The sequence below is a fragment of the Parambassis ranga genome, chromosome 16 (genome assembly GCF_900634625.1).
Source record: "Parambassis ranga chromosome 16, fParRan2.1, whole genome shotgun sequence".
In the NCBI taxonomy this organism is placed as follows: Eukaryota; Metazoa; Chordata; class Actinopteri; family Ambassidae; genus Parambassis; species Parambassis ranga.
In genome coordinates, this window is record NC_041036.1 from 18122832 (window position 1) to 18138708 (window position 15877).

Sequence of the window (15877 nt, forward strand, 5' to 3'; positions counted from 1 at the left end):
GAAGCTTCTTGACAAATTCATGTTTTGACCGCTTGGTGGTGATAAACACCTGAGGTCATGAGCTTTATTAAATCGAAGAAGAAGACTGGCGAGATCTCATTGGATGGAAATCTGCTAGCCGGAAGTTGCGTGTTATCACAATGCTTGCAGGCTTTTGGTGGGAAAATGAGTGAACCTCTGTGCACGTTTATCTCAAGATTGGAAGTATTAATGATGTATATTCTGGGGTTTACTGTAACGACAAAGTAACGGGTATGTGTCAGATACATAACCGTGTAAAAGATTCACGCGAAACGGCCCTTCAGGTGTGTTAAAATAATCAGAGTAATCAGAAAAAGTTCACTCTGCCTATTGTTTGCTAGCATGCTACAGCGTTAGTCAACGGTTTGTCCCGGATTTTACTGAACATCTAGAGGGTAACATTACTGCAGCTGAAAGGAAACTTAATGTGTTTTATAGTTTGTTAGCCGGTTACCACACCGCTTCGTGACGAGGCAAGCTCTCTGCTGGATTATTTGACCTAATACGGACTAATTAATCAGCTGTCGAGCACCAACAACATGCCAGAAATCAAGTTAAAGCACGTCGTATCCTGCAGCACCGAGGACACGGTAAGTTGTTTGTTCTGTTGTGTACACTCTCTCTTTTTTTCCAAGCATGTGGCAAATGGGAGCTTTCCTAAACACTTACTTCTTTGTTGACAGACTCACAAGGCAGACAACCTGCTGAGCTCTGACACCTACAGAAAGTGGAAAGCAGCGAGACCCGGGGAGAAGCAGATCTCAGTCATTCTGCAGGTCTGTTTTTACCATGCGACTCCCACAGGCGTTAACCAGCAGGGGTATCATAACATGCTGCCGTGTTGAGTTCTTTTGGGTTGTGAGTGTGGACTCATATAGCACAAACACTGATCCACAGATCTGTATTGCTGTTGTCACAGAATGTACAACGGTTTATATGCATCTAAATGCCAGATATCTGTGTATGTTCCCAGTATGGCTGCCATGTTTGTCCATTCCAAATTAATTTATATGAGAGATCATGCTTTGTGTTTAACATGGGACCTAATGCCATTGTGTTTGCTGTAACAATTTCACACATAGTTCATGTGTGTGGTATCGCTATTTTAAAATGTGACGTCTTTTCCACATTACACAGTGTACTACATCATGTTTCCATGGAGATAGATATGCAAGTGAGGAGTCAGTTACTGCAGGGCTTTTAACTAGCACGTGCTACAGTTAATTGTATGAGTAATGTTATGGTATACATTATGGTATGTTTAAAACTGGGGGAACAGTGTAACTTCTTGCTTATACTGTTTCCGCAGTTTGAGAAAGAAGATCAGGTGCACGGCATCGATATTGGAAATGAAGGGTCGGCATTCATCGAGGTGCTGGTGGGGAATTCTTCAGCTGTTAGAGAGCAGGACTATGAGGTAGTCCGATGCAAAGCATATTATCCAAATGTCTCACTTCATAAGTGTGTTAAGTGTCTGTTTTGATTACAACCTCTGTCTGGTTTAAGGTTCTTCTGGTTACATCTTCCTTCATGTCCCCCACGGAGAGCCGCAATGGCACTAACATGAACCGAGTGCGTTTTTTTGGCCCCAACCAGCTGCAGAAGAGCACATCGCAGGAGAAGTGGGACAGAGTGAAAATTGTGTGTAGCCAACCATATAGCAAGGTGAGGAGGAGGGGGGGGGGCGTATCTCAGAATGTTTTGTCTGAATCAAATTAGTAGTTAATATAACATCTGTATACAGAGGTAATATCTTTTATATAAGCACAGTACTGTCACCATGTAATATCAGAAGGAGCTAATTCTGTACCAGCAGCATGGTTGCACATGGTCGTAAATTGAGAATTAGAATTGATGATGTACCCAAATAAATCACAAAATTACTGCATATGACATGTATTTCTGCAATTACCTTTCTATATCCTGAGTCTAATGTCCTTTTATTCTCTATAGAATATAGCATATGGGCTCGCCTTTGTTAAGTTCCATTCTCCGCCTGACAAAAATGATCCTCCACCAACTTCCTCCCCTGTAAGTAAAGGACTGAGTGCCTATTTAATCCTCCAAATCCCAGCAGAGCCTCTGAGTGTTTATGGGCCTGTGGTGTAGTTATTTATTTATTTTTCCATATTTTTTGTCATCGTCATCTTTTAGTGCTGTGTACTACTGTTTTTTGTCACAAGACTGTTCTTCACAAATGAGCCTGTTATGGCTTCTCAGGTGTGCCGAGGAGGGCAGGATTTGTTTTGTGCAAAGTTTGACATGTCAAATGGTTTATTTTGGGCAACTAGGATGTTACTTTAATGAAATCTTGCAATTCTAAACTCAGATTTTGTTGTTTTATTTTAACTGGATCCTATGAAAATCTGATCTTTCTGTTTTTACTGTTTCTGGTGTGGATAAATGTAGTTTGGGCAGTTTATTATTCCATTCCATTTATTATTCCATCCCATTTTCCTAATATTGCTCCTGCAATGCAATCCTTTACAACTTACAAATATAAACATTTTTAAACATACTATTTCCTTCCAATAACTTCTTAAAACACTTAAACATTAGCATTGGGTATATTTTATATCAGATTTTATTCCATTGTTATTATTATTATATAAGAAGAAGTGAAAACTTCTTCTACCTCATTTATCCCCTGTGGGAATCTAGCACAAAACGGGTTCCTCTGTATGTGTGGTACATTTATTCTGTCCTGCAAGCAAGTATTTAGTGCATGAAGTCATTCATCACATTTAAACCTTTTGCTGTGAGGAGAGAAAACTGGACTCCAGCTGGTCCCTCTATCTTCTGTTTTGGCACTGAACTCTTTCTTCTTCTCCTCTCCTGTCAGAAACTGACAAAGCTGGGACAGTTCAGGGTGAAGGATGAGTCTCCTTCATCTGGGCCCAGCCTTCAGCCTGGCAGCCTCTTCTTCAATCGTGACAATGCAACAAAGTCAAATACTTCACTCAAAGGTAAATCCATTTATTTAAATTAACCATTAACACATTTTTTCAGCTCCCCTCTGATACCAAGGTAGTAATCGTGTTAAGTAATAAAAAGCCACCACAGTGCTAATTAGGTTTTATTTAAAGCTATTTAAAGGTGCCCGGAGACAAGGGCAAAGAAGTGATTTAAAAGACACACTCTCACCTGCTGGCTACACTCTCCTCCCTTTAGTGTCTCCTCAGAGTGATAAGATGAGCTACGCTGCTGCTGCCCTACAAGCCAGTGGCAGTTCCCACTTGTCAAGCCAAGCTTCCTCCTCCAGCAATTCTGCCTCACCACAGGTACTAAAGATTCCCATCATTTTCTTAACTGAGGGACGGCCATCAACACAGCTGTCCCCTTAATGAGCAGTAGCTCTGTTTTTTTTAAATTTAGGATGGACTCAGAAAGTGAAAAAATGTTGTTGTATTTTGCAAGTTTGATTTGTCACATCATGTGTGGGAAGGTTAGACTAAAATCTAAACCAAAAAATATTTTCACCTAAATGTGTATATGTCATTTACCTCAAACATTATATTACCTGAAAAGATAATGTGTCTCTGTTCTGTGACCAGAGAGAGCAGATGGGGCCGCTCACACAGGGCAGTGACAGTCTGTCAATATGAGCAGCATGTCACTTTGACATTTCAAAGGGAAAAGTAAATACAAAAACCGTCTGCTGAGGTAATCTGCACAAATGCTTATCATGCTGCATAGGTCATCAGACCTACATGGATGCAGACGGGAGCAAATTAAATAATTAGTTTTGTGGTATTTCGATAATGTCGTGCTGAAACGGAAAGGGTCTGTTTACATCCGGCGTTCACTCAGGTCGCTGCTTAGATGCAAAATTCAGTGTCCTATTATTTGCAGTGTTATTCAGACCAGACGCTATAATTTATGGACCAGGTTCTTACTTTTCCACCACTTAAAAGCTGTTCAGTGCTGATCACTGATGTTTTCAAGACAGCTCAGAAATATGTCTCTGAATGTGGAGAGTGAAGTATGGAAGGAGATTATTTTTAAAGTGGTGCTAAAATGTTTACGGACAAAATACAAACATTGTGCACTTTTTTCTTTTTGACATACCAGGTCTCATTGACATTGCTACTTTTTTCTTATAGCCGCCAGCGAAAAGAAAATTTGAGTTCAGCAAAGAGCGGCAGTCTGCCCCCGGTCCGCCCCCTTCAAAAAAAAGCCCAGCAGTGTCACCTGAGAGCAAAGCTGCGACACCCAAACACAAGCCCAGCACCCCCAGCCCCAGCACTGCCAAAGGTAACACAGTGTCTGAATCAAACACTTTATTTCTTCACCTATAACAGCATCACTTCATTTTGTTGTTATGTCTGCAGCATCACCAGCACAGATGTCTACTGACAAGAAGAGGGAGAGTCAGTCTAAACCTGAACCTAAGCCCAAACCCAAGGGAAAATCAAAGAGCAAGCAGCAGGTCCCCTTCAACCGCATCATGGAGGGGGTGGTGTTTGTCCTCAGCGGCTTCCAGAACCCGTTCAGAGGGGAGGTCAGGGAAAAGGCCCTAGACATGGGAGCCAAGTATCGGCCTGACTGGACACCGGACTCCACACATCTTATGTGAGTAGCTGACACAAAGGAAAAGAGTTTATGTGCAGTGTATCACACAGGCTAGTTAGCAAAACAATTCAGTTCAGTCTTTAGTTCTGACTGATAAGACAAATAAATACATTTTTACTAGAACCCTGCCAGTAGAATGAGTTTGCTCATACAAATACCTGGACCTGTCTTTTAACGACTCATCAAATTGAAATTCAAGTTGAGTGCATTTGTGGATTTGTGCCTAGTTTAGCTTCAGTCTTTCAAAAACAGCTGAATTTGAAGGTTTTTATTTCACAATATAAAATCAAGACTTTCCTCAGCTAATATGTCCACCTGTTCTTGTGTTGTAAAATTACAGTAAAATAAAGGTTAAAATACATAATATAATATAACAACATCAACACAATAATTCAAAATATGGAACTACGAAATGCACAACAAGGCCACTAACTCAAATATACCATCGCTTATCTCAACCATGACCGCATTTCACCTTAAATCGCCTAATGTTTTGCTGCGTTAGCAACTTGGTCAGTGCTGAATTATGGTCAGGGATGTTCCATTACACAACAATAATTTTGTGCAGGTGTGTTTTGAGCACAGTACATCACACTAACCTTTGGTGAACTCCAGATATCGTCAACCGCCTTCTCTGTGCAAATATCCCGCTGTTTTCCATCAGTAGGCCATAGGCGTCAGGCATTGTGCATGGAGGGGAGGGGCGGGCGAATCAGCTGTCAGCGTGTGTGTGTGAACAAGAATGAGTGGGAGTGAAAGTTGAGTGGAATATAATGAACAGAATGACAGTTCTATTTTAAAATCGCGCTGGAAGAGAGAGGGAAAAAAACAGGAATCAATTTGAGGCGGTGGCCTGCCACGCATTGGTCTATGTATGGTGAAAAAATGCATCCTTCTGCTGTCCTGTCTGACAGAGAGAAGAATGTATTACATGTATGCAACACTTCAAGGTTGATGGCTGGAAAATGCAGTGTAAACATGAAGCTATAAGGAACCCTAACTAGGTTAACTGCATGAAGACACAGTGACAGCTAGCTAGATGTTGTCCCTACAATTTAAAAAAAAAAAAAAACCTTAATTGCCACAAGACTCTTTCTTTCTATCCCTGCTGTTCAGGGGATGCTGCTCGATGTCCTTCTGTTGACAAGGGCGGCTCAAAAATATGTCTTCAAAGAGAGAATGTGTAGAGATAAACTGGAGAACAAATGCAAAAGAGCTGCGGATAAGCCAAAGGATCAATACGTGGTAAAACTGCTAAATGTTGGTCGATGATAAGATTAAAGAACGATGAGCTGAGAGAAAACTTTATCCAAGCAGATAAAAGACATTCCTGACAGGTTTCCTTTGGAGAAAATCATTTTCAGCTGCACAAAAGAGTCAAATTGTTCAGAGGGGGAAGTTTATTTTGAGTTTTTGTCTGTCATTGATTTCTATCTTTGCACAGATTGCAGTATCATGTAACAGCCCTGTTAGCACTCTCAGTAATTCATCTAGATCCATGTTCCCAGAGCTGACTGTTGCCCTTGTGAGCATCTCCTCGGTGATGTAACCATGTGTGTCTGTCTGTCTGTGTGTGCACATCTGTTTCGTTCCGTTAATCTCCAGCTGTGCCTTCGCCAACACCCCCAAGTACAGCCAGGTGAAATCAGCAGGTGGCATCATCGTACGCAAGGAGTGGGTGATGGACTGCCATAAGAGGAAACAGAAGATCTCCTATAAACGGTAAGAGAGAGCGGAATGCAAAACAAAGTAGTAAGTAGTATTATGACCCAAAATGTCCCTGCTCTGGGGCGCTCTCTTTTCACGTTCAACATATGGGTCCATATCTGATTAATGCTTTATTTTAAGCCACGTCTGTGTATCTGCATCATACAATCTGTGCACAGCACTCACACTGATTGAGGCTTCCAAAAATACACCTCTCGCAGCAGTGTTGCCCACTTGTTGCAGAGAACGTCATAACCTTGAGCAGCTGATCCCCGCTGTGATCACAAACTCTACCCACCCAACTCCTGCAGCTCTCTAATTATATGCCTCATTATAGGGGGAGCTTTCGCAACATCAAGGTCTCCTGTCATCGCTACGGACAAATCCATGTCTGCTAAATAATGTAGAGCTGAATGCTCATCCCAAAGCAGTGGAAGGTCCAAATTAATTGGAAAGAAATACTGTACATTAACTGTACCAAGCTTTGCCTTATCTTTTAAGGGATTCCTTCATACTTGTTGCTTCTCTAATGATTATGTGTGCATTGAAGATGAATCCTTTTCCACCCTGCCGAGGTTATCCAAGGCAGCTGACCTAGTTAGTGTCAAGCTTCTGTTAACATAATGCCCGTGCAGCGTCACCACTGCAGGGGGCACATATCATAGCAGACAGAGTGCCCACTGTCATTATATCATACTATCCACTGATTCAAACTGTTTAACCACTAGCACTGGTCTGGCCCTGATGATATTCAAAATGAATATGTTCTACACTGGTAATCAGGTGTTTATGAAATGTACAGAAATGATTGAATTTTGAAAACTCAAATGATCCTGAAATAAAAAAAAAAATTACTAATTTAATAAAAAAGACCCCAAGGATAGCTGTGAAATCTGAAAAGGCTGTTCTTGTGTCATTGTGTTGAAGGGAAAAAGTGCCCTTACTCTAGTTTATATTTTTAAACTAGACGGTGCTAGAGATGCATTTGTGAGGATATTTTCTCTTAAACAGTTTGCGACATTAGTTTAAACAGTAACACCAAACCCTTTACAAAGAAAAAGTACTTACTACTTCTAAAGCTTTCCTTCTTCTCCTGACTTCATTGGTGGGCCTTTTTTTGCCACCTCAAAACCATTTGTGTGTGTGAGTAAATTGTGATTGGCCCCCAGATGATTCCGCTTTTAACAGATTGCCTTATTATTGTTGTCCGCTTACTTTGCTTGGTTTTATTTCTAGAAAAATACAAAGCGAAATGACACTTAATGGGAAACATTGGTACCCTGACCAGTCTTAGAAGAACACGTACCGCCTGCAAAAGAAATCACTGTAAATGTTGTAAACAAAGTTTCACAGTTTGATAATGGGTGTACGTTGTTATCTTGGATGTGGTTGTTGTTGTCTTTGGTATTTTGAACACAGTAATGTGCAGATAGCAGAGGGGAAGGAGAACAAAGCATGAAATACACTGATGCCAAGTCAGGCCTTCTGCTCAATGTACATTTAGTACACCGATTTTTTTATACTGTTGCATAGAAACGGTTGAGAAGAGGTCGCTAATAGGGCATGGAAGCCGATTTTTTTTTTTTTTTTTTTTTTTCCCCTCGTCATTGTTTAGTTTCAGAAACATTGAATAGTTTGGGATGTATTTGGAAGTATTAATGACTGTCATCACTTATTTACATTTAAAACATGCATGCAGCTCTGACTAAAATCCCTGTTTACTCACATGCGGTATGCAGTCTGCTCATTACTTGGATGCTTTGGTCTCTGCTTGATTATATTGATTATGTTGAGAGAACAGAAGTGCACTTAGTGTGCATGTATTATAAAACACTTTAGAGCAGAAACGGCTGATTAAGTTAGGCCCTGTCATGATAGCATTCAGGTTTTTCTTTATTCCCTAAATAAAACCACTGAGTTAAGCTGGATCCATACTCCGCGAGACAAAGACATTTTCCCCCCCTGCAGACGTTACGCCCACAAAATGACGTCATTTTGCCATGGCACAAGTCCTTGTGGTGTGTTAAAAAACTCAGTAAAGTCTTTCCTTATAGTTTAGTGGGCGGGCCGTATGAGGAGTTCTGCACACACGCGTCTCGCGGAGTATGGTACCTCAGTGCGGAAAAGACCTTTTTTTTGTATCTCTTACCACCCGTGGAGTGCGTTCTCCGCTCTTTGTCTCGCGGAGTATGGATCAAGCTTTAGAAACACACAGTCACAAGCATGTAATTCCTGTGATCTGCTTTGGTCATGGGATATTTTGGTATGATTTGAGATACTAGTTCCAGCACATGGGTGCACAGAAACCAATTTTTTTGGCATGTTGTTCTTCAAAGCTGTAAAGCAAAGTGCTCAGAGTTACAATGTGATGAGATTTCTCTCGACAGCCACAGTATTCATATGAACTATGCAAAGAGTCAGAGAGAAGAGGAAAGCTTCTTGAATAAATACTGCTGCAGGGCGACAGCCAAGGTTTTCTGAAATCTGATCCTTATTCTTAAAAAAAAAAAAATTGACCGTGGCCCATGTCGTCCGTTTCTGTCCATCTCTGATTGTGCAGAAGATCTCTCACCTTGGTGGCTGCCCTCACTCTGTCCCCCTCCCACCCCCCCACCCCTTGCTTGTTGTCAGAATAATCCATTCCCGTGTCCCAACACCACTATTGTGCAGCGCATGGAGTGTGCAGCTTTGATGATGTATCCTTTATTTAAAAGCTGCATCTGCTATGGGTAATTAAAAGGACCACTTACTTTGATGATGACAAGTACCCAAACAAATACACACACTCACTCTAAAACTGTTGCTCCATCACGCGCACAAACACTGAGCATTTGGAGGCAAATGTACAGCTTCCTTTTTCACAGATTGTGGAGGGTATTAATGGGATTGTTACATTGGCTAAGCACCACGGAAATGCTTTCTACATAGTCATTACCCAATCAGCGAGGATCTGGAAAAACAAGGGAGAGCAGAAAACATTCAAGCAGCTCTATAAAATCCCAAGATACACCCTGATGGTAGCACACTAGTAATAAATAAATGGACACATTTCTCATTAATTACCACTGCTTCTCAAGAGGCCATTGAAAATATGTTTACCTGGCTCAAGAACACCACAAAATATTCACATCTGAAAGGCTGACATACCACGTTTACGTTCTCATCAAGCTCCGTGTATTTTTGTGTTGTATTGTGATAAGTAGCGTCTTCTACATTTCTTACCTCGCCTGCTGTGTCTCTTTTTGCAATTTCCTGGATACTGAGGTTTATGAAAAGTCTAAGCAGGGGTCAGTCAAATATCTTCTGCCGAGTGTGCGGAAATGATTACACTACATAACAGTGCTTTGTGGCTTACAGAAATATATGGAGGAAGGTCATATCCTTATTGTACCCCTCGTGTGTGTGTGTGTGTGTGTGAGGACTGGGAGGATTTTTTGTAGTTGGCTACTTACAGATATGATTTTAACTATTTCAGATAAACTGTGAGGAGACTTCAGAAAAGATTGAGTTTAATAAACAATAAAATCAATGGAGGACTGCTAATAAACAATATGAGGGCTGGTTGTTTTATAGGCTGCCATGACCACTTAAGAAATCATGAATGTATTTATAATTCATGCCTTTTGAAATTGTGTCATGCTGCACAAAAGACAGCTTTGAGTTCCTGCTGTGTTTGAGCAGTTTCAATAGAGGTTTTTCAGAAATAGAGGTTCCAGAAAATGACCACAGTGTTGCCTGCAAATTACTTGGAGCTCCAAAGGTTAATTATATTTCAGCATAGACAACATTTTTACCAGATATCTGAGCTGTTTGTCAGTTTTTTTAAAAGCAAAATACATTTTAGACCAAAGAAGAAGTGATTTGTTTTGTTGGATCTTTTCATTTGTCTTTGCGAGAGATCTGAAGGTTGCGAGATCAGCAGGGACGAAGCTTAATTTATTACCTGGTTTGTTCTGGAGTTCAGTTGATTGACAAGGTTCCTCCCCTCCAGCTGCAGTAGTAGTAGCTCACTTTAGGCTTGAGTAATGTTTAAAACATTAGTGTATTGATTTGTCGGGGGGAAACGTATTACCTCCGCTCTGAACCTTGCTTTTTGCTCCACTGTAGCCTGACAAGGCCCGGCTGCACGTTGACTCATCGTACAAGTAAAGCTGATTGGAACCAAGATACATTGTGCAGGCTCTCTTTTCCCTCTGGCTTTTAATCATCTTGACACATTTTGTTGCGGCTTTTTCTGTTTTCCTTCAGGTATTTGATGGATGGAGCGGAGTCGAGCTCAGAGAGTGAAATGGAAGTGGACGACGAGAGCGAAGAGGAAATGAACACAAAAGTAAATTTGTTTTTTTTTTTTTAAAGTGAGACTATAAATATGATAAAATGGAGAATCTGTCAGGTTTAAGACATTGTTCTTGCTGCTCTGGCAGATTCCACAGAAGCAGGAGAGACAAGTCACCCCCAGAAAGACACCAGTAAAGAGAGATGAAGATGAGTATGCAGGCTCCACCGACATGGATGAACCAGGTTAGCATCAAACTCTTTCAAAGGAAATGTAATGAACTTCACAGGCTCGTGCGATTGCTGTCATCGCTTTGCTTTCTTGCTCTGTGTGCTGTTGTCGAGATAAAAGAGAAAGCTTATTATTGCTCGGAAAATCGGCTACAAGGTGGCAGCTGTGTTTTCCAGCGCGTTTCTAGCCAAAGTTCACTGATACAAAGACACTGACAGGATGAAATGATAGGGGAGGAAGTGGGCAGCAGGCCCAATGAAAAGGTGAAATAGAGGAAATTGAAAAATGATGACCAAGATCAAAGAGGCACTTACAGTTTGGATACAGCGTGAAAGGAAAAGAACAAAAAAAGGAAATGCTGTTCTATATTTTGCCTGTTTTTTGTTTTTTTTGACAACACAGTCTAGTTTGAAGCTCGTTTAAGTGATGTTGAATTTTTGTTTTTACAAGTCATAGTTACAGTCCATTTGAAGCACAGTTACAAAATGACTGAGTTGTTTCTGTTAGCATGTGTGTGAAAATGGTTCTTTTTTATTGGGTAAAAGAGACACGGTTTACCTGAATCGGCCTGCTGCCATTAAGCTGCCTTTTTAATCAATGGCTCAAAAAGGTTTTCCAAAGAATTGAGGGAATTATGCCTTCTTGGCCAGAGGATGCATTTTTAGTGAAAGGTGTTCAGGTGGGCAGAACAGTTTCCATAGCAACAGTCTGTTCTACACGGGCTCTGAAATAACCGACTACAAATTGACCATGAAAAAACGATTATTCAACACGGCGAAGTTGTTTTTCCCCCTTTAATTTAAATAATTTCAGTAAAACTCTTAAAGCCTAGCCACTGATTGGTCAGCTCTACAATCCTAGCTGGCACCGCCCACCCCTCCTTTTCAGTCCCGCAGGAGTTGTTCTATTAGAGACAACCCATAAACCAACAACCCACTTTATCTCATCGACACTGCACACCCCCGACGGGGTGAGGGACCTAAACATTCAAAGTGTATGTTTGATTAGATTGATTGATTTGCGTGTCCAGGGGAATCATTGATGTATAGTGTAAGACATGTCATTTGACACATGTTTCTCAATTATCCCGATAATCATAACACTCACTATGCAAATAGACCCAGATCAATATGTGGTGCTCATCATCATTGTCCACAAGCTGTTCCACATTCCAAACACATAAAAACCGGCAGCATGGAGCACAGCCTCCTCTCTAACTACCAGAACCTGTCACCCATCAACCTTGAACACCTTCAGCATAGGACCACAAAAAGAAGCAGTATGCAGGTGTACACAAAAACAACAAAAATAACATGGTTTTGACCTCCTTTGTGGAAAGATCATATGATTTGATTTGCAGAATTTTTGTTTATCAAAGTGAAAAATAAACAACAAACAAAACTACATGCATAAACAAGTAAAGATGCTTCTGTATCGCAAAGATCCAGGAGTAAGGGTCTCTGTGACTCGTGTAATTCATTCTATTAGTACAAATAACAAGGTTGCCGTGCAGCTGAGGAGGATTGATTGAATGAAAGGGGGCAGGGGCCGTTGTGAGAGCCCAGGGATTTGGCAACAAGGTATACCTTCATAAAACACTTGGGAATGGATGGGTTGATGACAGTGGGGGACAAGAAAGGGGGACAAGAGCAGCACTTCCTGTAGATGTGGTAGGAGGGAGATGTAATCGCTGTGCAGGGACTTGTGCATGATTCTCATTTCTATGTTAATGCGAGGCCAGAAGTAAAGTGCCGGGGTGCGTCAGTAAAGAGAGACAACAAGCATTGACCCACCAAATGCATACACGGCATTTTAATTAGGCTTCTTCTCCTGTCCTCCACAACAACACGAGTGTGTATGGTAATGGTAGGTGTTCTCAGCACGGTTACATGTATGAAACCTCTGATTTATGTTGCTTAGAAAGTGGCTCCAACTGATGTGTTCCCATGGTTTCATGCTAATGAGAGTTTGGAGATGTATGTTGTCGACCAGGGAGATTATACTCCTCCTTCCAGATTTGTACAAATGTAACTCTGTAATTATCATAGTAGATATGTTTTATGATAAGGCCTGTTAGCATAATCTTCTGCAAAGACTTCCCAGTGAATAAGCCCGCTCTCTTTGCAGGTGAATTAAACTGAATCACACTAACAGATAAACACTTCATTTAACAGGAGGTGATGATGATGACTCTGCAGTGGACACAGAGGACGAGCTGCAGAGGTAAACACAACAACACACAAACTGGAGCTATTTTGTCCTTCATTAGTTTATTCTTCAAACTAAACTTCTAAAGTTTGATTAATACATATATGTCAATTTACCTCGACCTGTCCACTATGAATTCTGTTTCTCAGCTGGGCTAACACAGTGGACTTCTTTCCAGAATAAACCATGTATAGCTGCTTCATGGACGATAACCTTGGCACACATATACTGTGGATTACAAAAGAACTGTTTTCTCTGTGTACATAAGAGGAAACATGGCGTGAAAGCCTCCTTTAAACAGCTTGTAATTGTTTAATTGTTTATTAGAATGAATGAATAGCTTGTTATTCGTCATGCAAATACACAGCAATGGCATTAACTTGGTGACCTACAGTGTATTGCTGGAAGGTTTTGAGAGTAGATAATAATAACAATAATACATGTTGTCCTTGTGAAAGAGTGGAAAAAGAGAGCAGACAGAAAAAAGCTGCAGCAGGGCGGGCAGCAGTGAAAGAGGAGGATCCATATGGAGGGTCAACAGATGAAAACACGGACGCTGAAGCTGAACAGGATCATCCTATACCTGAGCTACCAGGTATGCGTGTCATGTTCCCCTCACAGGAACACACGTCCTCCTTCCTGGTCTGACAGGAAGTAATTGGATGGCTTGGATGTTTGTGTTTGTGTTCTTTTTTCCTTTGGGGCTTTCTCCTGTTTGTTCCTACTGTGTGGTTGTAGTCTTGCCTGCGTTTTGTCACTTCCCATTTGTTCTCTCCTCCAGACTTCCTCAGTGGCAAACACTTTTTCCTCTACGGGAAATTCCCCAATAACGAGAGGCGACTGCTGTTAAGATACATCGTTGCTTTTAATGGGTGAGGAAGTCTTTTCTTGTAACCCACTTCAAATTACACCTTTATGAACAGAATGCAGTCTGTAGAAATCCACTTAAACTACACATCGCTGCCTTTCTTGCAGAGCGATTGAGGACTACATGACGGAGAAGGTGCAGTTTGTGGTGACCAGTGAAGGATGGCATGACTCCTTTGAAGACGTGAGTTCTGTTTAATCCTTGTGTTGAGGCAGGTGTTTGACTGCATTGGCAGTGGGTGTTTTGTGCACACTGACTGTACACATTTGCTTAGTTTTGTGTGCAACAAACAAGGGTAGTGCTACGAGTGGGTCTATAGCGCCACCTCGGTGTGAAAGGGGCCAAATCTTTGCATCTTTCTCTTAGCGCTACACAGCACAGGGTACCTCGGCAATACAAGTTATTTAGGGCTTGAACACTACCGCATTTGTGTGTGTATGCGTTTATCATTCACCGCCACAGATGCCACAACCGCCTCAAGGAACTTTTCATTAAGCGTTGCTCAATTATACACAGTGCACAGCTTAAAAACTGTTTCCAAAAAAGAGGCACCCTTTGAGCATGGATTCAAACACTATCAGCACACACACCTCTAAAGCATTTCCATGTAAGCAGTAAGCACTTACTATCATTTTGTGCAAGGTATAATCAGGTAAAAGCACCAGAGCCAACAGGGGCATATTTTAGCATTTCATGTGAAAACCCTGGTGCTGGCGACAAGTACCTTTTTTGAATGGTTTTGAAATTGCGTGTCAGACATGGCCAGCCGTTTGTGCTGCCTTGTTAGCATCTGAAATGGCTGTTTTGAAAATATAATCTGAAGGGTTTTTAAAGGCTTTCATTCAGAATTTGTGTTAGTGTTTATGACTTATGACTCTCTCTCACCTCCACCACAGGCACTGATGGAGAACGGGAACCTGAACTTTGTCAAACCCTCGTGGATTTACGCCATCAATGAGCGACAGAAGATGCTGCCATATCAACCCTACACCGTCGTCCCCCAATGAATACACTGGATGTACACACAAAGTGAGCGTACAGACACACACTCACCCTTCATACGCCGGTGAAGAAACAGCAGGGAAGGCCATAAACACATTTTTCTTCACTTACAAGAAGCAATAAATGGATTATTCATTACTGACTTCACATGCATTAAATCTTCAGTTCTCCACGGACGCTGGAACAAAATGTCGTTTAATGGTGTGTTTTTTTTAGGTTAATCTTAGGATTAGGTATAGATTTATTTGCTGGCTTTTCTCTCGAGAGTTGTCACTCCCAGCTTGGACACAAAGCATCATCGTCATCATCATCTTCATCAGTGTGCTGCTTAGCTTTATAAAGGAAGCAGACACTTTCTCTGATACAGGACCTGTGCTGCAGTTAGCTGCTGCTCACCTCACTTACCTCTGGCTCTGTCTGGAAATCCTGTCCTGACTGCCAGTGGCGCTGATAAGACTGTTGTGTAGGTGTGTGAAGTTTTATGAGATCAACCCAAAGTCAGGTGAAAGGTGGCAGGTATTTGGGGTTATAGCCCACAGTTGCAAAAAAAAAGAATTCTGTAGAATGAAAATGGAGAGCTGTGTTTGCTTTTGTTTTATTTACTGCTACATGTGGTCAAGGGTTTGATAAATAGTATTGATGTGTGTGGATAAGTACTAAGAGATTTGCAGAGTATGTGTTTTACTCAGCTTACCGTCTGCTTCAGGTGCTTGCTTGTCAAAAGCGGTATGATCAATTCTTAAAACTTTTTTCTTACAGTACTTAATTATTTTGTCTAAATAATAAAAAAATTTAATTAAAAGTGTGACACTCATTTTTATTAATCAAATTGTCTGCGCCCGTAGCAGCTTCTTTTCCTCTTATGGCTTCGTCTGTGTTTGCAGATGGAGAGGCACTCTCTTCATTCTTTCTCTGATCTCTAGTCCTCTCTCCCCTCCCTAATTTACTTCTCCTGTTTTGCGCCCTGGAGCCACTGGGTCTTCTGCTCTTCA

At 41.2% G+C, this 15877-nt stretch overlaps 1 protein-coding gene across 1 annotated transcript; it reads left to right on the plus strand.

Moving 5' to 3' along the window:
* The first annotated feature begins 137 nt into the window (after positions 1-137).
* xrcc1 (X-ray repair complementing defective repair in Chinese hamster cells 1) lies at positions 138-15687 on the plus strand. The gene is made up of 18 exons (XM_028425379.1): positions 138-305; positions 460-611; positions 705-797; positions 1331-1438; positions 1528-1686; positions 1975-2052; positions 2864-2987; positions 3193-3302; positions 4125-4275; positions 4353-4593; positions 6199-6315; positions 10549-10630; positions 10725-10821; positions 12982-13030; positions 13474-13610; positions 13797-13887; positions 13991-14066; positions 14780-15687. The coding sequence occupies exons 2-18, from the start codon at positions 561-563 to the stop codon at positions 14888-14890; spliced, it is 1875 nt and encodes a 624-aa protein (XP_028281180.1). The 5' UTR covers positions 138-305; positions 460-560; the 3' UTR covers positions 14891-15687.
* Positions 15688-15877: the final 190 nt, after the last annotated feature.